The sequence below is a fragment of the Curcuma longa genome, chromosome 4, assembly GCF_044706935.1.
Source record: "Curcuma longa cultivar G26 ecotype Majalengka, Jawa Barat chromosome 4, ITB_CL_G26_1.1, whole genome shotgun sequence".
Classification (NCBI taxonomy): Eukaryota; Viridiplantae; Streptophyta; class Magnoliopsida; order Zingiberales; family Zingiberaceae; genus Curcuma; species Curcuma longa.
This window is the reverse complement of record NC_133864.1, coordinates 13,133,657-13,155,786: the sequence shown is the minus strand read 5'-3', so window position 1 is coordinate 13,155,786 and position 22,130 is coordinate 13,133,657. Positions and strand designations below refer to the sequence as shown.

The following is a 22,130-nucleotide window of genomic DNA, read 5'->3' as shown; positions in this document are numbered from 1 at the left end:
ATAATTTATTTATTTCAAAGTGAAAGTCAAACGTGTAAACTTATGTAACATTATGAAACACATATAAATGTGAGTAATATAATGTATATATATTTTTGTTAAATTCATGTAAAAGCATAAGATACAATATTTGTTGAACTATATTTCGAATTTATGAAATTAAAATTTGGATTTTTATAATTATTAATTCTAACTATTTGTGTTTAAGAATTAATTTTTTTCTTTCCTTGAATTTACGAAATTTAAGAAGCATTCTCGCATTGGTTAAAACTTTAATCTTGTTAATAATAATCAATTATTATTCTAATCGTTAATATTACTAAATACAATAAATTGTGGTAAAGCACTGGCTAACCGCTTCGACACGGCACGTCGCCACACGTCGCAGCTCCGGCGAGCTGGAGCAGTGAAGGGTTCGTGATTTCGCCGCACCTTTCTTGAAGTCTCTTCCCCGTCAAATCAGATATCTCTCCAGCCCTACATCTGCTCGTTGCTTCCTCCGCTTGCAGGTTTGTTGCCTTTTCTTTCTTCTTCCTTTCATCTCGCCAGATTCTGTGAAACCTCGATTTTTGCAGATTTTCACCAGATTCGTTGATTTCGTGATGTTTTCTACGATAATTCTTAGGGTTCTTCTTTTCTTTTGGAGCAGCGAAGGGTTCGTGATTTCGCCGCACCTTTCTTGAAGTCTCTTCCCCGTCAAATCAGATATCTCTCCAGCCCTACATCTGCTCGTTGCTTCCATTCCTCCGCTTGCAGGTTTGTTGCCTTTTCTTTCTTCTTCCTTTCATCTCGCCAGATTCTGTGAAACCTCGATTTTTGCGGATTTTCACCAGATTCGTTGATTTCGTGATGTTTTCTACGATAATTCTTAGGGTTCTTCTTTTCTTTTTAAGACAAATTAGTTAACTATCTAGTTTATTTATGTTAAAGTGAGAATCAAATGTGTATGTTCATGGGGAAAAATAGGAATGCTATTGATAGGAGACATATTCAAATAGTTCTTTTAAAATATTATCTATTAGAATATTAGAATATGTTATTAAATTTATTATTAATTTAAATAAGATTATTAGTTTTATTAATAATTATTTTTTAATAAATTATTAAATTTATTATATTGACTTGGTATTGTTGTAGAATTATATATAGAACCTAATTTTTTTTTTTTTAGACAAACAAATTATTGGTGCAGGGAGTTCCCTGGAGCAAAGATGCCACCGCCAGCCCCCTCCGCCGGCTGCTATTCCGTTCCACTTGGGAGGCTGCCTGTTGTTTCACGTCCAAATTCTGCATCTCTCCCTTGCCGACCGCTACGCTCCGTGGAGGACCTCCGTTCTGTCCGTCTACGGAGTGCCTCGGCCTTTCCCCACCTTATCTGCCATCGACGGTGCCGCAGTGCCATCTCGATACCAAAGTTCGATCAATTCGGTGACAAGCCGAAGGGAGATTCTTCTTTCTTCATGGAAAACGACGACGACGACGACAAGCAGGTACCTGCTTTCTTCTCCTTCTGTCATTTTCTTCTTTTCTTTAAATTTTTTCACGTTGATTAAATTGGTGGCTTTCCTTTTCGCTTCAAGGCAATCGATGTTTCTCAGAAGATTGAGGAGCGTTGTTTTGCCGGCACATCTTACATCCCAGTGTACGTGATGCTACCCGTGAGTTACTTATTCCAACAATTGGGTTTTTCTTGGTAGATTAGATTCCGCTAATAAATCATCACCGTTCTTTTTTATCTTTGTGCTTATTTTACTATTTTGTGTCGAGGAGTATTATAGCTTGATGTCATTGATAATCAAGGCAAGCTGGCATATCCAGAGATCTTATTGGAACAACTGAGGGCATTAAAATCCATCAATGTAGATGGTGTTATGGTTGATTGCTGGTGGGGAATTGTGGAGGCTTCTGCACCTAGAATCTACAATTGGGGTGGGTATAAACAACTATTTCAAATTGTACAGCAACTGAAGCTCAAGCTCCAGGTATATATGCCTGCCTTTTGGTTGTCATCTCTAACAAATTTTGCGTCCTTTTGTTTTGTCATGCAAATATCTTGATCTTGGTCGTTGAAATTTTCTGATTATGCCTAGTTTAGTATTTATAAGCTAAAGAGCATTGCTGATGACGCTACATCATTATGGATTTGAATAAAATTACATTACACTATTCCTTACCTTTCCTGCTTCACTAATTTGGGGACTTTGGATATCGAAACTTCATACAGCTTTTGAATGAATTCACTTTCCATTATTAGAGTTCCTATGCATCTTTTGGATGCATATCCATGTGCTGTTGATTATCACCTCCTAAACTCATCTGTAATCTCAAATGTTAATGGTTTGATTCTAACTGGGTTATATAAACTACTGATGTACAGTATTGTTTTTCTTCAATATAACACTTGGGTATTGAAGAACTTTCATGGCATGCCTCAGTGTTTTTTATGTTTAAGCTGTCATTATAATGTATCATGCCTAAATTACTAGCAATGTGGAAATTGAATCTATATGATATGCTAGATTATGGCTTCTGTTTGATGCTCAGCCTTGTTCTTTCTGGATGTTCTTGAAACTAGAATTGTCTTTTGTCAACAAATATCATCTAGGTCGTCATGTCATTTCATGAGTGTGGAGGTAATGTTGGTGATGATGTGTGGATTCCTTTGCCACAATGGGTGATTGAAATTGGCAACAACAATCCAGACATTTTTTTCACAGATAGGGAAGGGAGACGCAATATGGAATGCCTTTCTTGGGGAATTGACAGAGTGAGAATCTTACAAGGCCGAACAGCAGTAGAGGTACATAATTAGGTTCTTCTTCATGTTCTTCATACAGTATTTTCATAGTTAAATCAGAATTTGTTTGAATGATATGTTACTGCAAGAGCGTTCTACATTTCCTTTGTGCTATTATTTAAGATTTTAAGTCACTAGGAAGTATCTTATAATAGATGATGCAAACATGCAATATGAACAAAATAAGTCCATCTAGATGATGCTACCACTGGATTGGAAGATCCAACCTGAATCATAGGATTCATATAATGGAATGGAATCTTGTGATGGTGTTTTAAATGAGTCATCTAAAAGAATGTTTTGAAAGTTTTTTAGTATGCATTAAAGCTTTATCAGAAATCAGTAATCCTATAAATTTAGGTTTGCATCAAGAATTAGTCTTTAAAATGGATAGAAGAAATTTTTTTGTTGTAGAAGATTGATCTACGAGAGAAGGGAGCAGCTGGGACATGAATAGAAAAAATCTCCTTTCTCATGCCACGAGCTATGAATCCAATTAGAATTAGGGATACATGGAAGCATGAATCCAATTCTTGAATCTGATCAAGAAATCATTTTACATAAAATATTTTAGATGTTGTCAACAAGTGCTTATTAAATTCTCTTTCGTTCAATTTATAATTTTATTTCTGTAAGAGGAAGTAGATTCCCCGTTATTGATTATGAATTGAAAAATGGCTTAATTATAGGGAAGTGTTTGCATGTTGCTGACTGCTTTTTCCCTGCCCTAATTTTGCAAAAAAAAAAAAAAAGATCATTTCATTTATATTGTTTGTCACCTGCCATTTAAGTTTAGGTGGGAAAACAGGTTCGAGAGATTAATAAAAGCAAGACCTGTAATCAATTCTTTCACCTTGCATTTTTTTCCCCAACTTACATGTTCATTTTTTTTCTTGAGTCATCCATCAAATACTGATGATTTAACCTGTTGGGAGATATTGCTGAATAAACCTCTTATAGGTTTATTTTGATTATATGCGAAGCTTCCGTGTAGAGTTTGATGAGTTCTTTGAAGATGGCACTATATCTGAGCTTCAGATTGGATTAGGGCCTTGTGGAGAACTACGCTACCCTTCTTATCCCGCAAAGCATGGCTGGAGATATCCAGGAATTGGTGAATTTCAGGTAGCACTGGTGAAAATTTTCCTTCCATTTTTGGAGTCATAAACAGATGAAAATTTATAATGTACTCAATCTCATCATTTCAGCCATTAATTTCCGAAGTTGTCATATCAAAATGTTGGCTAATTGCAGCCCTTTTATTTTGCTAATTTGCATCCTTTTTGTGACATAAAAATCCAACTAAGAATTTTGTTTCTCCCTTCCAGTGCTATGATGCTTATTTGATGAAAAGTTTGAGAGATGCAGCGAAAGCTAGAGGGCATCCTTTGTTGGGGAAAGTGCCACCAAATTCTGGTTCATATAACAGCCAGCCTCACGAAACTGGTTTTTTCCGCGATGGAGGTCATTATGATAATTCATATGGAAGATTCTTTCTGGGTTGGTATTCGAAAGTTTTGATTGATCATGGAGACCTGGTATTATCTCTGGCCAAATTAGCATTTGAAGGTTCATTGATTTCAGCAAAGGTATGCTTACATAATCACTTATGTGCATCATAGTTGAATATGTTTATGCTTTATTCTTGAATATTAATCCTCACGATATAGATTATTTAGGGACTGCTTATCCATTTTGCAATTCTGTCCAATTGTCACTCATGTCTGCTTGATTTTGAAGGATCCAGTGTTCAAACTAAATTTTTCTGTATTTAGATTGTTTTTAAGATTCATGGAAACATTTGAGAATGCTGATCTCTTAGTATTGTTTTGTTTTTTTTTCCTCAAATATTTCTATAGTTGATTTTCTATTATGTTAATCTGAAATTCATGCAATGCATGGGTATTCATTCTTGTTTCTAGTATCATGGTAAGTTCGCTTTATTCATTTCACAGTTGAATCTCACTTTCTTGCTGATGTAGGTATCAGGGATCCATTGGTGGTACAAAACTGCTAGCCATGCTGCAGAGTTGACTGCAGGGTTTTATAACCCGTGCAACCGTGATGGCTATGCTTCAATCGTCTCAATGTTCAAGAAGCATGATGCAACACTAAATTTTACATGTGTTGAGTTGCGCACCATGAATCAGCAAGCAGATTTTCCAGAAGCACTGGCAGATCCTGAAGGATTGGTCTGGCAGGTATGGCTCAATGAAATTTTTCTTTCAGTTGTAATATGCATCAATCAATACCAATTTATATCTGTGACACTTGGTGAAACTTCTTCACTTTATCCTAGATTCTGTGTTGTTTAGTTGCTGATTCTCTTCTCTAGATGTTACATTAATTCTTCCCCCTGAGAATACCAAACACTTTAGATTCAGTGCTGTTTATTCTCATAGTTCATGCACTAAGGTTATCTTACCTTGTTATTATTGTAAGTTATCCAATGATCAGTCAATGATGAACTGAATCATAATTTGAGATTATGAAGACGCTTGATAGTTTGATAATTTTAAGCATCCATTTGATTACCAATTACCTAATTTTTTTGGGTAATTATAATGTTGGTGTATCGATCGATATATCCATTTTGTTAATAATTTGCAAGATGTTCTGACATGCAACGCAATTGGCCAAATTAAGTCCTCGGAGAACCTCCAATTTGGAGGTTCTCTTTGCTTAGTAGATATATGGTGCAAAATTCATAATTAGCTTTAAAAGATTTATCATCAGTAACAAATTAGCATCACCATAAGTGGAGTTGAACTAAAGATACATCTTTTATGAGGTATATGCCTTATTTTCAGGTCTTAAATGCTGCATGGGATGCTTCTTTACCTATGGCAAGTGAAAATGCTCTTCCTTGCTATGATAGGGATGGATATAATAAGATTTTAGATAACGCTAAGCCATCGAGCGATCCAGATGGACGACATTTATCATCATTCACGTATCTCAGACTAAACCCAGTCCTCATGTGTAGTCATAACTTCAAAGAATTCAGTCGATTCGTTCAGCGAATGCATGGTGAGTCCTTACTTGTGTAACTGAATTGAAGCAATTGTGATCCGCTTTAACCTAGCTCTAAATGGCTCTTTCACTATCTACTATATTGTTGATGGGGAGTTAAAAATTCTACAAGACCTACAATTTTCACCGTGACATTTTTTACTTAGATAACTTCTCTTGTTGCAGGCGAATGGGTTCCCAACTCTTGCTGATTGAACAATTTGTCAGGAACCCCACCGTGCATGACTCTTTTTTGTTGGAAGCCCAATACAATTCAATTCGAGAGAAGTAGATTAAAGACACAAATGGTGGAAAGAGCTACATAGCAAGGTGAATTGTAGCAGCTACATGAAAAGGAAAATTAAAAAAGAGAAGACGTCCATCCAAACTCGGATGGGAACATGACTTGTTATAATTATTTCATTCATTTGTTGGTTCACATAATTAATTGCGACACTTTGCCTTCTCATTTGTCGCTATGATGATTAATGTTGAGATATTGACATTTGAAATCTGTCATTTATTGGTTTGAAGAAAAGGTAAGTCTGTAGCACTTTGCCATTTTATGAGCCACAAAATAAAACAAAACAGTTGGCTGAATTAATTGCATGATCTGTTCTTTTACTTTTATTACGCTGGTTTATGAATATTTTTTAGAAAAAATGGATGATTACTATTTGAATAAGAGTAACAAAGATTATTTAGGATTCAGAAAATTCTAGGGAAAAAAACATGTTTAACTAAACAAAAAATTACTTATAGTGAATGACGCATGGAAGAAGTTATGGCATTAATATTGTATTATTATTTATTTTTACTGCAATATGGTTAACGCCATCGACAGAGGAACATACTCACATAGTAAAATTTTGAAATAATTACAGCAAATATGCAAAATCTCAATCAAAGAAAAAACAATACGTTTGAGGGAAAGCGAAACTAAAAACTACGTAAAAAGAAGTTTCCAAAAGACTAGCTATCTTCATCATTGATGAGAGGCAGCTGTGACAGGCTTGCATTGTCCCACGTTCCTGCAGACTCGTCGCCACAAAACAATTCAAGAACAGTGGCAAAACTCGCGTAACACTGAAACAATCGCCCACCTCTCATTGAATCCACCTTCATGATCTCACGAGAAGAACGTAGTTAACAAGATCACATTCACGTTTACATGAACCAACACGCGAGTTACGTCTATTCGAATCGTTTATGCATGCCCCACTGATCGCAACCGTCCCACCTCCATGCAGCTCCCTCGCGGTTTAGCCATGAGTTGCCACCACTAGAGAGCTTTCCTCCTTCCGGGCGGCCTAAGTCGTCAATTCTGTTCATAGTTGATTCCTCCTCCTGTGGCTTCTGTGGTCTTCAGACAAGCCTAAAAGCCTTTGTCTTGCACAGTAAACAAAAAACATCGTGTACAATTAGGTGCATCTATCAGGTGTACCGTTGCCGTTGAAGCTTCGACTTAAATTCGAGTACAGTGAGGGAATCCTGCTGGAAACCTGAGGTCCACCCGTCTGCATGCGTAGCAAATTCACTGACAGCTCCATGTCAGAAGCCAAATTTGTGGCTTTTGACACTGCACATGTATCCAATGCCCTTCTCCTTATTTTGCACCACAGCCCCCAGTCCCAGTCCCAGTCTCAGCCAGCCATTCTTAATTTCCACACCCCAACTGCTCGATCATGCTCTGGATCAGATCGATCGTCTCAAAATCAAAATCAAAATCAAAATCCTTTGAGAAAGGCGACAGGGACTGAAGAAGAAAGAAAGAGAGAGAGGAAAGGCTAATTGGATAGCCTTTGTCGTTTTTAATCAGGCGTCGCCATTGCTACGTGAATGGGCAATGAGCGGCTCCCCTGCCGATGACTCCTCGGAAGAGAGAGCTCAGCCCCACTGGTGCTTCCGACTCTCCTCTGTCGTCTCCCCGGGGGCCGCGGCCGACGCCTCCGATGCCATCGGCGCAGTCGAGTTCGACCCCACCGGCCGGCTCTTGGCCACCGCAGGCATCGCTAGAAAGATAAGGCTGTACAGCCTCTCCGCTCTGCTGCCTCCGGCCGACCAATCCGAGCCGCGCGCCGCCGTGTCCGAGAGCTCCGCCGCCTGCCGGCTCTGCATCTGCGCGCCGGCTAAGCTCAGCAGCCTGCGGTGGCGCCCCGGCTCCGACGGCCGCGTCATCGGGTCCGGCGACTACGACGGAGTGGTCACCGAGTACGACGTGGAGAGGAACGCGGTGGTGCTGGAGCGCGACGAGCACGGCGGCCGCCGCGTCTGGAGCGTGGACTACTCCGCCCGCGGCGAGCTCGGAGCCTCCGGCTCCGACGACGGCACCGTGCAGCTGTGGGACCCGCGGTGCGGCGGCAGCGGGCGCGCGGCGGCCGTCATGCGCGCCGGCGGGCCGGTCTGCGGCGTGGAGTTCGACCCGGAGGGCGGGCCGTGGGTCGCGGCGGGCAGCGCCGACCAGCGCGCGTACGTGTTCGACGCGCGGGCGGCCGCGGCGGGGCCGGTGGCCACTCTCGGCGGCCACGAGCGTGCGGTGACGTACGCGCGGTTCACTCAGGGCGGGCGCCGCCTGGTCACCTCGGGCACCGACGGCACGCACCGGCTGTGGGACTGGGAGCAGGGTAGGCAGGTGCGGGCGTACCGCGGCCACTGCAACGCCCGGAGCTTCGTCGGCATGTCGGTCTGGCGCGGCGCCGGCCTCATCGGAAGCGGCTCGGAGAGCGAAGAGGTTTTCGTGTACGACCTCCGCTGGGAAGACCCGATTTGGGTGCAGGGATTTTGGCGGCCGAGGCAGGAAACCGGGAGCGGCCGGAATGGGTTCGTAGGGGCGGTGAGCTGGATGCAGCTGCCGGCGGACGGCGAACCCGGCGCGCTCGCCGCCGGTGCGTCGGATGGAACCTTGCAAGTGTTTGTCACGAGGAAGATATCAAATTCTCACTGATCGATAGATATTTCTACCTTTTGTGTTCTTCATTACAAGATTATCGAACACATTGTTTCGATTTGAGATTTCTGATTCATAACTGAGATTGTGTTGATAAGATTCAAGCTGCCCAATTTATTTTAATCATATTAAAATGAAATTAAAATTTAAAATTTTAACATGGGACTTCGATCGTACAGAAAATTTGAGATTTTATCCTCGTGTTGTGATAGCTATGAGTAGAATAGAAGATTAAAGTGGATAAGATTCGAATTTTGATAAAGTCGAGATAATATCTTTTTTCTATCATAGTCAATTATAATTTTTTAATTTATTTTTTTATAAATGATCGTGAGATCGATTGTAAAAGATCGTTAATTGATGAATTCTATCTTATAATGAAATTGTTGTGTTTAATTTTCTCCTTATTTTCAAGGGTTTTAACCATATTTTTCATATTATTTGGAAGAAGGAAAAAAAACATTTTCTCTATTTTGATGGCTTTAAATACTTTAACTGCAATTTTGTTTTTGTTTCTAAAATATGAATTGACGCTGTTTCATTGCAAAAAATAATTTAAAATAAATAAATAATATTTATAAATAAAAATATGGTTTCGTGCTATTTAACTCGATACTGATCGTCTTCGGAGTTGCTGCCTTTCCAGTTTCCCGTTCCTCGCTGCCGTAATCCCTTCCCTACACGTCGCCGCCGCTCTAATGCTCAGGCGGCGCCGTCCCGCTCCGTCGCTTCTCGCACTACGCTGCAAGATCCTTCGGCTGTAGTCCTCCTCCGCCTTCCCCTCTTCCGTCACGTCGGGAATTGGGCGGGAAAGCCCGGCCTTCTGCGTATCGGAGTCCTTCACCGGGAAGAGGAGCTAGGGTTTTCTTTTGCGACTCTGGTCGTCGTTCTCTGCGTCGGTTGTGTTCAGGAAGACGGAAGCGGGTTAGGGTTTGAGCGCTAGCCTCCATGGCTACCGGGCGTAGGAAAGGTTCGAATCGGGTTAAGGCGGTAGGGCAGCTCAACCTGGGGGATCTCGTTCTCGCTAAGGTGAAAGGATACCCTGCTTGGCCTGCGAAGGTTAGTTCCATTTGGTATATTCTTGATTCTATACTCTAAAAGACGGGATTTCGATAGCTGTTTATCTGTTGGAGCGCACTTTGTGATATGCGGGCTGTTCATCTGTGCAATTTTTGGGAATGCGATATATTTTCATGCACATCGTCTTAACGATTTTCCAGTTAAATACTTGCTTTGTTTTTTCGTTGGTGCCATCGTTTTTTTTTGCTTGTAGTCGGAACTTTTGTTTCGTTCTGAAAATTTTTAGTTACCTAGCTGTTTTTGTTTTTCCCTAACTGCTGTGCTGATTTTCAATGCATTCTTGCATCTTTCGCCGTCCTTTATTATTAGTTTGTTTGCATGGTTAACGTTAATTGAAACGTTTTTCTACTTATCTTCAGATAAGCAGGCCAGAAGATTTTGACCAATCTCCAGATCCCAGGAAATACTTTGTTCAATTTTTTGGGACCACCGAAATGTAAGTTTCTTATTTGTTTTGTTTTTGTTTTTACCCCCATCAGTTTGATTTGTTCCGTATTCTTCCTGATAACTGAGTTTGCTTGTGGTACTAAAAGATGGTTAAACTCTTGTGCATAGAGACCATTGTCTATTTTGTTTGGGGGAAGTAAATTACAAATTTGGTTGTTAAGTAAACTTGATATTGTCTTATTTTTTTGTTTGATATGTGAGAATTAGTTAATCAGAAGACAACCATCTTGTGTCATTAGGAACCATGAATACCATTTGCAATTTAATGTGAGCTTTCTATCTTGAAGAGGTATCAGCTGCCATGTAACATTATAATGGAATGCTAACATCTTCTCGATCTTATATTGACTTGACCCTAGATGTGAGTGCATCTCTGAAACAAGAAATAGTTTTAAAAATAGAATGCTAAGCTACAGAAGAAGTATAGATAAAATAGCTAAGTCATAATGCAACATAAGATTTGAAATGAGATGAAAAGTAGAACAATTGCTTTTTTGTAAGAGAAATGAAAAGTTCCAAATTGAAACTTAGATTGGAATAGGTGGTGGTGTTGGGTGAACAATGGATCCATCTACTATAGGTCCTCAATGGTAGAGACTCATGCAAACTGTCCCATATTCAAAATCTTTAGGTAGGAAACAGTAAATAGGATCATGTGAAAATAGAATACTAAAGGGAATATGACAATGTAGAAAAGAAAGGGATATATGGTTTATAATGATTCAATAAGAATAGTGTAGTCCCAAAATTTGAGTCGAATCCTCATTTGAATGAGAAGTGCAAAAGTAGTTTCAATGAAGTGGCAATTCTTCCTTTTATCTACATTGTTTTGTTGGGATGTATGAGGATAAAGTAACCAATAAAGAATTCTCTAGTAAAGGATAAGGGATTGAAAGGAATGACAAAAATATTTCTTAGCATCAAATATAGTTTTAAAACATCCTTACTATTTACAATTCATGCTTCTATTCTATGATCCCAACCTATGGACCACTCCCGGTTCCTAGCTCACATCTTGACCCCTGCCAACCTTGTCATGACTTGAAGTTTTCTCCATGCCGGTTGGCAACGAAGTAGGGTGTGGGCGACCAAGCACAATATGACCACTACTTGGAGGGATATGACCACTACTTGTAGGGCTTTTGCTCACTGCCTGGGGTGATATTCTGGAGGAAGCCATGGGAAGGAGGCTTTTGCACATACTTTTGCTGATGTTGAAGGAAGTTACAAGTTTCTCCAAAGGAGTCAGTGTGAAGGAGGTGTGCGTGCTTTGGTTGATGCTGCTTGTGTTGTTGTGGCAGTGCGTAGATGAGTTTGTTGCTCAATCACGACTGAATGTGATTTGGGCAATCAGAATGCTCAATTGCAAAGATTGGTCATAGGTCATAACTCTTGGTGCTCGATTGAGGAGATTGGTTGTGATGCTCGATCCTGGTGATGGGTCATATGAGGAAGAAGGTATCTTGCAGATACCATCATGGGATCAAATTAGGTTATAATAACATGCAATGATGAAAATTAGGGCCAACCACCATGTAATAATCAAATTAGGCTACGATACCATTAATCATAAAATCTTGTAATAAACCTCTTGTATATATAATATTCACATAGAGATCTCTAGCACCTATTTTAAAATCAATTTTTATTGGTGGTTGGGGGGGGGGGGGGGGGGTTGCAAAAAGGCATCACTCTTTATGAGCATTTTGAAAATTTCTTCATTTCTATCTCTCGGTCACATGAATAATTGGAACATACATTTGTCTTTTTGGAAACCTGCTTCTTATATACTATTAATTTTTGGTGATTTAAACAGCTGCAAAGGAAATCGTTTGGTAAAATTGGTCTAATTTGATGGAACTCAACCATTTGAATTTGAATCAAGAATGACTAGCGGAGAGCCGGTCACTGAACTGAGAAGGGTATGATTGATTAGTGGTCCCTTGCAACTCCTTTCTCTATTTTAGTTGTGATATAATCCACATGCCCAAACATCTTTTGATGGTGCTCGAAAGCTTGAATTTATTTTACATCAAGCACACCATTTGTTTTGTAATTTCTTTCTTTACCTTATTGAAATTTGATTGGTTTGACCTCTACACTACTTTATATGAAAGTCATATTTTGTGTGATTGTATTTGGTAATATTTTTCCAGCCACTGAACTTATATGATTGATATGTCGTGCTGGTGCTATGGTCTATCACTATTTGAATATCATTTTGCAGTGCCTTTGTTGTACCAGCTGACATTCAGGTTTTTACTGATGAGTCAAAGAGTAAGTTGATAGCTCGATGCCAGGGTAAAACAGTAAAATACTTTGCTAGTGCTGTTGAGCAGATTTGTCAGGCTTTTGAAAAGCTGAACAAGAAGCAATCAGCAGAATCTGTGCTGGAAGTTGACATCTCCAGTGCTAGCGCTGCAGCTGCTGCTGCATCATTCTTAATTAGTGATTTTGCAGATGACAAGCCTCCAGTTGAACATAATGGGACATCTTATCTAGAGGACTCCAAGGGAAAATTTGTGAATAACGCAAGCATTGAGATGCAATGCACGAATGTTAATTTGAAGATCCAAGATGTAAATATGTCTTCAGATCAAACTTCGAGTGATTTAGATGGTGCCGAATATAACTTGAAAAACAAAAAGAGTTCAAATAATGACCACCAGAGTTCCCCCAGAAGGAATGCTGTAGTTTCCAAGTCAAATTTTTACCCTTCTTCAGGCAAGGAGAAATTAATGACCACTTGTCCTGATGATGGTAATAAGGAGATGATATCTAAATTGGAAATTAAAGCACCACTTCAAGAAGCCTCAGCTGCTAGTGGACTTCATGATTGCAGTGATTTCAGAACTGAAAGCACATACCAAGAGACAGACGCAAGTAATGCTTTCAAAGTGCAAGAAACTGCTGGCAGGGTTGCAATGAAAAAGAAAGTTTTAGTTTCTAAATCATCTTTCTATGCCTCTTCTTGCAAGAAGAAGAAATCTGTGAGTACTAATACTGATTATAGCAAGAACACTGAAGTGGCTACATTACGTAAACTGGAAGTTGAAAAGCTGCTGTCAGAAGGCTCAGCTGCTAACAGACATGATAATTGTGGTGATTCCATACCTAATAAGGAACATCAGGAGAAAGATGCGAGTAATACTTTGAAGCAAAAATCAACAAGTACTAATCCTGATGATAGTAAGAACACTGATGTAGCCACATTGCCTAAACTGAAAGTTGAAATGGTACTATTAGAAGGCTCAGCTGCTGGCAGACTTGATAATTGTGGCGAGTTGATAGGTGATAAGGAACATCAGGAGAAAGTTGTGAGTCATGCTTTGAAGGCTGAAGAAGTCTGTGCTCAGGATGCAATGAAGAAGAAAGTTGTTTCTAGATCATCTTTCTCTGTTTCTCCTGACAAGGTGAAATTGGTGACTATTAATCCTGACGATATTATGAATGATGATATGATTATATCACCTAAACTGCAAATTGAAGAGGTGGTTCCACAAGGCTTAGCTGCTGGTGGACTTCAGATTTGCAGTGATCTTAAAGGTGAAAGTGATCATGAGGAGGATGATGCAAATAATGCTCTGAAAGTTAAAGAAATTGGTCAACAAAAAACAAAGTGGGATACTGAGCCAGAGCAAAATAAGGTCAATGTTTCCAGAATAGACACAGGTGCAGCTTTAGCAAAGAAGTTGAAGGCTTTTAATGGCAAGGTAAATAAGCTTCCGGGAGGAAGAAACAGAAAGGTTGCTTCTTGTGATTCTAATAGAGAACCATCTGGAAATATTTCAAAATGTAGTGACTCCAAAATTGGAAAGATGTTAAAGAATTGCAAGGAACATTTTCTTGAAAAAGGAAAAATGCATAATGTTTCATGCAAAGAAACAATTGATACTTCCCATAAATATGCCAATGAGGATTCAATGCCTTCTGATAAAGTAAAGAGGAATTTGAAGGTCAGAAATAAAAGGCATAAATTGGAGGGAAGCAAGGATGTACCTCCAGCTAAAATAGCAAAATCGGTACAAGAGGATTATCACACTTGCAAGAACTCAAGGCGCAGTGACTCTTCCCAGATTGATGTTAAAGATAAATATGGTAAAATTGAAAACTCAAAGAAATCAGGAATCCCCATAAGAAGTGAAAATCAGTTAACATAAGCAACAAGTAATGGGTCTCTCCTTCCAGTGGTTAAACACACTGAGGACACTGGTGAAGTGGCAGATTCTGCTACTAAAACTGCTGCAACTACAGTTAAAACAGATTCTTGCTTTATGAAGGATGGTGATAGACAATTTGGTACGTATATTCAATACAAACGAAGATCACGTAGATTGGATGATAGGGAATTCAAAGTGATTGGGATGCCAATTATTAATGTATCTTCTGGCAATTTGGTTTTAGAAGATTCAGGCGTCTCAAAAGAGAAACTTCACTTAGTGATAGGAACTAACAAAGATTCTCCATCCAATAACTGTATGACCGAGAAGACTGGTTCAACCAGCGATGAGAAGTCTCCAGATGGCATGACCTTATTACCATTTGGGACAACTGGCAAAAGTGAGAAGAAAGCAGAAATATCTGAAAGTCCTCAGATTTCTCAAAGTCCAATGAAGCAAGAACACAAGAGATCTACTTTTGGCAATTCTAGGCCACTCATTCTTTCACCTGATGCAACTACTGATCTTGATTATGGATCAAAATCTACAAAACAAACATCTGCTAAGACACATGTAAAACCTTTGGATTCTTCAAGGAAAAAACTCCCAGTAACACCATCTAAACTCTCAAATTGCCAATCTCGGAGCTTGAACTTATCTCATAGTCAATCTGTGCCAGAAAAAATCACAGCATTGAATAAGTCTGTCAGAGTTAAGACACTGTCCAAATCTAATATACACAATACTTTACTTACTGATAGCATGCATGACAGCAGATATTTCTCTCATAAGAACCCTGAAAATGTTGATTTAGGAGAGAACAGGTATTAGTTTTTGAGCTATTATTTCAAATTGTGTTCAGGCTTACATTTTTGCTGATTTCTTTCATCAATACAGGTCAGGAAAGAATAAGGCCAAGAAAGTGTCAACCCTAAATGAGACTCTTTTTTCTGACACCAGTAAATCAATGAGACACCTTATTGCAGTTGCCCAAGCTAAAAGGAAGGAAGCACAATTACAGTGCCTACACTCAGAAATTTCTATTCCTACTATATTATCAACTCCAAACTTGATCCATGGAAAAAGTCCAAGTCCTGCTGCAATGATTCCCAATATATCAATAAATTTGTCTCACCAGGATATGAAAGGAGATTATGCTTCTATTCTTGATTCTCCATCTGTTGGTCCTTGTGCAGCTTCTCAGACAAACACAATTGATCATGAAGAATATGAACATAGGATTAATCCTGAATACAAACCAGAGGGTTCACTAAGTTGTGGCATTGAAGCTGCTGTTGCTCGTGATGCTTTAGAGGGTATGATAGAGACTCTTTCACGTACAAAGGATAGTATTAGACGTGCAACTCGTCTTGCAATTGATTGTGCCAAATTTGGCATTGCCAATGAGGTTAGACTACTTGAAAATTGTAGCATATGCTATCCAGCTTGTGCTATCTATTAGTAGTTTTGGACAATATGGTGATGTGCTACATCTCAAGGGAAGTTCCTATTTTCCTATACCTGCTCAGTTTTGCCAAAAGGTCAAGTGTTTCTTTCAGTTTCCTTTTTTGATCGACATGCTTTTACTGCAGATTGTGGAACTACTTATTCAAAAGTTGGAGAATGAACCTAATTTTCGTCGTAGAGTGGATCTTTTCTTCCTAGTCGACTCTATCACTCAGTGTTCACACACACAGAAAGGTGTGCTTGCTTTGTTGCACTACTGGGGAGTTTGACATGCTTTTGGGTTAAAACACAGTGAACATATTTCCATAATGCTCTTAGGTTAGGTCAAATAAATAGAACATGGGTTCCAGTCCTGCTGTGAGTTTCGAGGAATTTTGTCATATGGGTTCTTTGTCATGTCATACGCTTTTATATTTGTTACTTATTCTAGAATTGCACTTACTTAAATTCGGTGTATTGGTGATCATTAAATAACACAGGGATTGCTGGGTCATCATATATTCCCAGTGTACAGGCATCATTACCACGTCTCCTGAGTGCTGCCGCTCCATCTGGTGCTAGTGCTCGTGAGAACCGTCGCCAGTGTGTTAAGGTAACTTTTTGCTTCTATGTTAATGATTTGATTGTATGTTTATCTTGCATCATAAATCATTTTTTCAGGTACTGAGGCTATGGATTCAGAGGAAAATTATGCCAGATTCGTTTCTTAGGCCATATATTGATGAGATAGATTTTCCCAGTGATGACGTAAGTGCTGGTATTTTTCTGAGGCATCAATCTCAAGCTGAGAGGTCTGTGGATGACCCAATAAGAGAAATGGAAGGCATGCAGGTTGATGAATATGGAAGGTATATATGCCACTGGGATTTTAATATTTGATATTGGTTTGGTAGGCATTGCATGCCTTGTTTTAGGGTAATGCTCCACTTATATTCTTTCTGGTTATTCTATGATTCTATATTAGGCGCTTCCTTTTTCTGGACATCAATTATCTACTTTTGGTGTTAACTGTTCATAACTAAGAACGACCTATCTTTTGGCAATTGATATTATGGCAGACTATGCATATTGACTGTTCAATTCTCAAATCATAAATGAAATTTTGGAACATCATCATGGTGTTTCAGTGTCCTATCATAGTTGAAGGAACATGCTAGAATTATCTAATTTTGGTGTTAACTGTTCATAACTAAGAATGATCTATCTTTGGCAACTGACATTATGGCAAACTATGTGCATTGACTGTTCAAATCTCAAATCAGTAGAACTGAACTTTTGGAACATCATCATTGGCGTTCTAGCATCCTGCAATTCATTTTCATGATCATCATTCATAAGTGTACTACTATGTTTCTGCAATTCAGTGCCCTATCAGAGTTGAAGGGGCTTGCTAGATGTTACTTTGTTAACTCAACTATTCTTATCTCATTATGGTTAGAAAACAAAGTTTATCTACGAGCAATCTGATAGAGGTCATAACTTGTACCATATTTGTTGATATTTTGATACCTAGATCTGGCCTAGCCAATCTGTACAACTTTGTTGTAAACTGTTCATTTTAGCTCATTTAGAACTGATTGATTTGCCTTTTATTTCTTTATTAATCTAATAGTTCTTTACATCCCATGGGATTATCTGGTATGAGAGTATTTTTTTTACAGGAGTCATGAGAGTTTGGTTTCCTTCATTCTGGGATTTGACAACATTTGGTGTGAATTGATGCAAGTTTAGCTTTCCCATGATCTAAGTCTTCAATAGTACCATTATGTCGTTAGTTTGTTTTATTAATGCTGTTACCATATTATAATAATTATTTTTTGATGATGCCATAATTTCAGTTTGCTAACTTAAAAATATGGTACATTTGCATGGTTTTCTCTTATGGTTAATGTGAAAATTTATATTCATTGTGGTTTACCTATGGGAAATATATTTTCTAAAATTTTTGTTCTCTTTGATGTTATTTGAAGTCAGATGTTGAGTTTATAACAATTAGAATTATGCTTATTGTTGGTTGTAAGGGCGATAGGGAACTTAGTGCTCGAAAGTTTATAATCTCATAATCTAGTAAATAATTTTTTCATTCTTTCAGGTTATTAAGGGTGATAGGACAATTAATACTCAAAAATTATAATCTTACAATCTAGTAAATAAGCTTTCAATTAAGAATTCCAGACATCAGTTTTGAACAATACACTGATCATCTTGTCCACTATAACTAGTAATTTTCCAGTGCAATGCTGTCAACAATCATGACATTGGATTTGGCAATTGTAGCACTAACGGTTGTTATCTTTTGGTTAACTGTGTACTTTTGCTCACCACTCATATAGGCAGCCTATTCATATATGTTCACATCAATCTATGCTGTACTTTGAGCTCGCCATTCCTTGTTTTGCTTGTTAGATTAAGTGTCATGCTTAAGATTTTGGAAGCTGAATTAGTATTATGAGTACTCTTCTTTTACGAATGTGCTCATCCTCTTTATGTTTTTTATTATTCCAGTTTTTTTTATTTGACACTCATGCAACCAGTTCTCAGGAAATTACATTTGTTCTTAATTTCAGCAATGCTACATTTCAGTTGCCTGGACTATTTTCATGTCATGTTTTTCAAGATGAGGAAGATTCTCCTATCAACCTGTTTAGAGATTCTGCAGTTAAAATGTCAGTGGAAGCTACTAGTAGTTTAAAAGAGCTGGATACTTGTGCAGTCATGCCTAAGCTCCATTGGATAGAAAAGGTTGTGAATGAACTTGAAATGGAAGATGCTATTTTGCCCAAGGAAGATAAGGGCATAACTAGAAACAATTCTGATTCTAGCGGATCATTGGAACCGACATTGACCAACCCAAGTGAGCTGCCACCTCTACCTCCTGTTCCTCCACCCCCAGTGGATCCTCCGCCACCTCCAGTGGATCCTCCTCCACCTTTGCCACCTTCACCCCCACCATCGCCTCCACCTCTACCATTATCACCCTCGACCCCACCACCTCCTCCTCCTCCACCTCTACATCCACCTGGACAGACATTTATGCCTTCTATCCCAGTTCCACCTGTATCATCATCTTACTCATTTTCCATGCTTAATTCACAAATGCAGGAAGAATTCAGAGTGTCAAATGTAAGCCTTTTAATGCTTTCTTCTGCAATGTTCTATGTTGATTATGCATTTGACTTTTTCCATCTTTTAACAGGCCAACGAGATGGTCCATATGCATGGTAATATGACTTTAAGAGGGCAGGATGCTCCTTTAAGCATTGAAGTGGCATTACGACAGCAACGTAACTTTATGACAAATGGAATAAGAAGCACACAATCTACAAATACCTTCACTTCCTCTAGACCTTTTGAGTATGGGCAAAATGAATTGTATGTAGCTACTCAGAATTCTTATCCCATTCAACATTTTCAACAAAGCAACACATCTTTCCACCAGGGACCTTACCATCCACTTCCTCCACGGACACCCTCAAATCCTCTTGCAACAGCACAAATTCATGCTGACCAATTTTCACATGCTATTCGAATGAATCAACCAGTGCAGCAGCTATACAATCCTTACCCAATGCCATCTGTTCCTAGTAGTCAGAGACTATATTTGGCTGATGAACCGAGGAGAGTGCATACTGGTGGTTTTAGTCCAGATAATCAGCATTCTGAATGGGTATCTACTCCAAGGCCCTCATGTTCAGGGGCTCCTATTTTGCAGGATGGTATGTGGTTGCAAGTTTCTCTTAATTAACATGATTACTTAAATTGTACATCAGAGGAAGAAAATGAGTTTAGAATTTTATGTTTAATTTATGAATTATTTTTTGGATAGGATTTCCTAGGTCTAATGCAGAATGGCCATCTTCTAATTCTATGGGGTTGCAGTTCCCACTACAAAATTCTATTCCATCGGCCGTTGCAGTTCAAGGTTGTCATAAATTTGTGGGAGAATGCTTCCTACATCTAAAAATTATTCACCTTGTTTTGATTGATTGGTGTCTTTTTATTTCTCCAGGCCATGATTTTCACCACGATATCTCAGGCAGGCCAAATATTTCTGGGCTTAATTGTTGGAGATCAAGTTAATGTCAGTTCTGTCCACATGGTTGGATATAGTAACCTCTGATTCTTTGTCTCTTAACTTTTCAGTGTGGATAACATTCTAATTTGGAATCTTACTGTGCTGTGTTTCAGATTTATCCTATGATGTATGGGAGTTGCCGTTGATCTTAGAAACAAGATACCATCAGAGAATTGGAGCTGGTGATATTCCGGTTTATTCTTTTGGCCAAAATATATACATTCTAATTTTCTTAGCAATTGAAACAATTATACCAACTTCTAAATGGAAGCTCACTTTGTGTAGGCAATGAAAATATGCTTTTTAGTTTTTGTACTCTAAGTTTACATTGGTGTTTCAGATGTATTTGTATGCACGATTGTGATAGCTCCACTTATGTAAATTCATTATCCTTAATGTATTATTGCCTGCTGAAATCAAATATGAAATGATCATCTTACAAACTTAGGCCTGGCATCAAAGATCTGAAGTTCTCAAACTTGTAGTGTCAGCCAATTTATGTTGGGGATGTCTTTTTACTTTCTATTTGTCTATTTTTCATTTTTTTTCTTAAACACACACACACACACACACACAAACGACTTTTAGTTGATTCACCACAGTGCATATCTGATATTCGGCACGGCACATATGCACTCATTAGAAAATTTTTTAAAATTAATCATACAACAGAAATACAATTTATAATTTTAAGTAGTTCATAATTATATACTAAATCTGCCACATAATTAAAAATAGAAGGCAAAAGATTTAGGTGTCTAACACCTATAAGAGGCAAAATCCATATTGCTTATGCAAATTTGTTTAACAGTTACGATAGGCTATGCAAATAGGTTCAGAGATAGATATGCATAATTGATTGAATTCATCACACTACACATATTCCTATGCAAATAAATTCGCAGATGCGATAATTGATTGAATTCATCACAATGTTCATATCGCTCTCTTGCTCTTCCTTTGAGAGAAGATTTGCTTCATTAGTTTCTTTTTTTTTATGCAAGTGAATGCACATGATTACTTAGCTCTAGAAGTCTGCATGACCAAATCTTTTGTCAATCTTCATTCAAGGATAACCTCTTTCTATTCCAACCATCAAATATTATTCCTTATAGTATTAGATAATAAATCTCTTTCATTCTTATTTTTCAGATTGTTTATGTTTGCGTTGACTATAAACTAGATTAGTTGTCTTTCTCCATGTCTAGTCTATACCTAATTATATCTCTTCATGGTGTTTGATGTGTTCTGGAAAATATTTATTATATGCTCCTTGCATCTGAATGCCTTACTTAGTTCTTTGAATAAAACTCTTATAATTGTAACATGGTATTTATTGGAGTTGTTTTTTTTTTTCAGACTGATTTCTATACATTCAAATGCTATATTGAGATTTTTCTTCCATATAGTGGTAAACAAGCTGAGATCGCTTGTTGTTTGTCGAACTGTGTAAGGGATCCTCACCACATCTACTTTATCTTGCTGGAGACAAATTATAACCTCATGATGAAACCTCACTAGATATCTCGATCGTGAAGTTTGTTCTATTGGCTAAGTAGTTGGTTCTATCAAGTTTTTTGCTTCTGACAGATATCCTCAATAGCAATCCTAAATTTTTAGTTGTTTCACTAGTTGATGTTGCCTTCCTGACTTGAATGCACCAGAATTGGATGTCAAACTCTGCCATACTAGATTGCAATGAATGCATTAGTTTGGAAATTGTCTGAGCTACTGGTAGATTGTTTCAGATTTCTATACATAACTGTGTTGTTTGTTGCATGTAAAAAAGTAGCCACTCCTGTCCCCATCATTTTGAACATTACTTGCCATTTTGATCTATCTCCTATAACCTCTTTGGATTTAAGTTCACAGATCAAGTTGGAGCTTGTAGATGGTTTTCCTTTTTACGCAGCACCAGTATGAATCGTGTCGTAGTTGGCATTCTCGAATGATCCGAAATCGAAGTCTTTTGGCTTCATGTTTTTAGTCTGTTACCCTGTTTATTTGTGGAAAGGGAAGCAGCCTTCAGCCAACAACTTAGGTAACATCTACTTCATTACTTCGCTTATATTGGACTAAAATTTTTCTCGTATCGCGTGCCCCGAAGATCTGAATGCTCTGTTCATCTTGTTTCAGGTCTAGGCG

General features: G+C 38.4%; 3 protein-coding genes across 4 annotated transcripts; all 3 read left to right on the top strand.

Annotated features, from left to right (window-relative positions):
- Positions 1 to 374: 374 nt before the first annotated feature.
- LOC141827970 (beta-amylase 2, chloroplastic-like) lies at positions 375 to 6,180 on the top strand. 2 transcript variants are annotated; one of them, XM_074715321.1, is made up of 11 exons: positions 375 to 509; positions 1,193 to 1,490; positions 1,581 to 1,658; positions 1,779 to 1,982; positions 2,606 to 2,633; positions 2,718 to 2,800; positions 3,758 to 3,922; positions 4,126 to 4,386; positions 4,780 to 4,998; positions 5,608 to 5,827; positions 5,996 to 6,180. In XM_074715321.1, the coding sequence occupies exons 2-11, from the start codon at positions 1,212 to 1,214 to the stop codon at positions 6,019 to 6,021; spliced, it is 1,563 nt and encodes a 520-aa protein (XP_074571422.1). In that variant the 5' UTR covers positions 375 to 509; positions 1,193 to 1,211; the 3' UTR covers positions 6,022 to 6,180. The 2 variants fall into 2 exon arrangements, with proteins under 2 accessions (XP_074571422.1, XP_074571421.1); XM_074715320.1 differs by having other exon boundaries at positions 2,606 to 2,800.
- Positions 6,181 to 7,581: 1,401 nt separating this feature from the next.
- On the top strand, positions 7,582 to 8,760 carry LOC141828642 (WD repeat-containing protein RUP2-like). Its single transcript, XM_074716102.1, has one exon. The coding sequence runs from the start codon at positions 7,656 to 7,658 to the stop codon at positions 8,751 to 8,753; it is 1,098 nt and encodes a 365-aa protein (XP_074572203.1). The 5' UTR covers positions 7,582 to 7,655; the 3' UTR covers positions 8,754 to 8,760.
- Positions 8,761 to 9,418: 658 nt separating this feature from the next.
- Positions 9,419 to 20,550, top strand: LOC141827969 (ENHANCER OF AG-4 protein 2-like). The gene is given in 12 exon segments (XM_074715319.1): positions 9,419 to 9,815; positions 10,196 to 10,272; positions 12,511 to 15,267; positions 15,341 to 15,851; positions 16,036 to 16,144; positions 16,390 to 16,502; positions 16,571 to 16,758; positions 18,478 to 19,033; positions 19,107 to 19,626; positions 19,737 to 19,832; positions 19,920 to 20,009; positions 20,099 to 20,550. Coding segments are annotated over 11 exon segments (5,109 nt in total). The 5' UTR covers positions 9,419 to 9,704; the 3' UTR covers positions 19,991 to 20,009; positions 20,099 to 20,550.
- Positions 20,551 to 22,130: the final 1,580 nt, after the last annotated feature.

Coding starts and splice junctions, on each gene's coding strand:
- LOC141828642 (XM_074716102.1), top strand. CDS start 7,656: ATGAGCGGCTCCCCTGCCGATGACTCCTCGGAAGAGAGAGCTCAGCCC.
- LOC141827970 (XM_074715320.1), top strand. CDS start 1,212: ATGCCACCGCCAGCCCCCTCCGCCGGCTGCTATTCCGTTCCACTTGGG. Junction 1,659..1,778: donor CAGTGTACGTGATGCTACCC/GTGAGTTACTTA, acceptor GGAGTATTATAG/CTTGATGTCATTGATAATCA. Junction 1,983..2,605: donor AACTGAAGCTCAAGCTCCAG/GTATATATGCCT, acceptor AATATCATCTAG/GTCGTCATGTCATTTCATGA.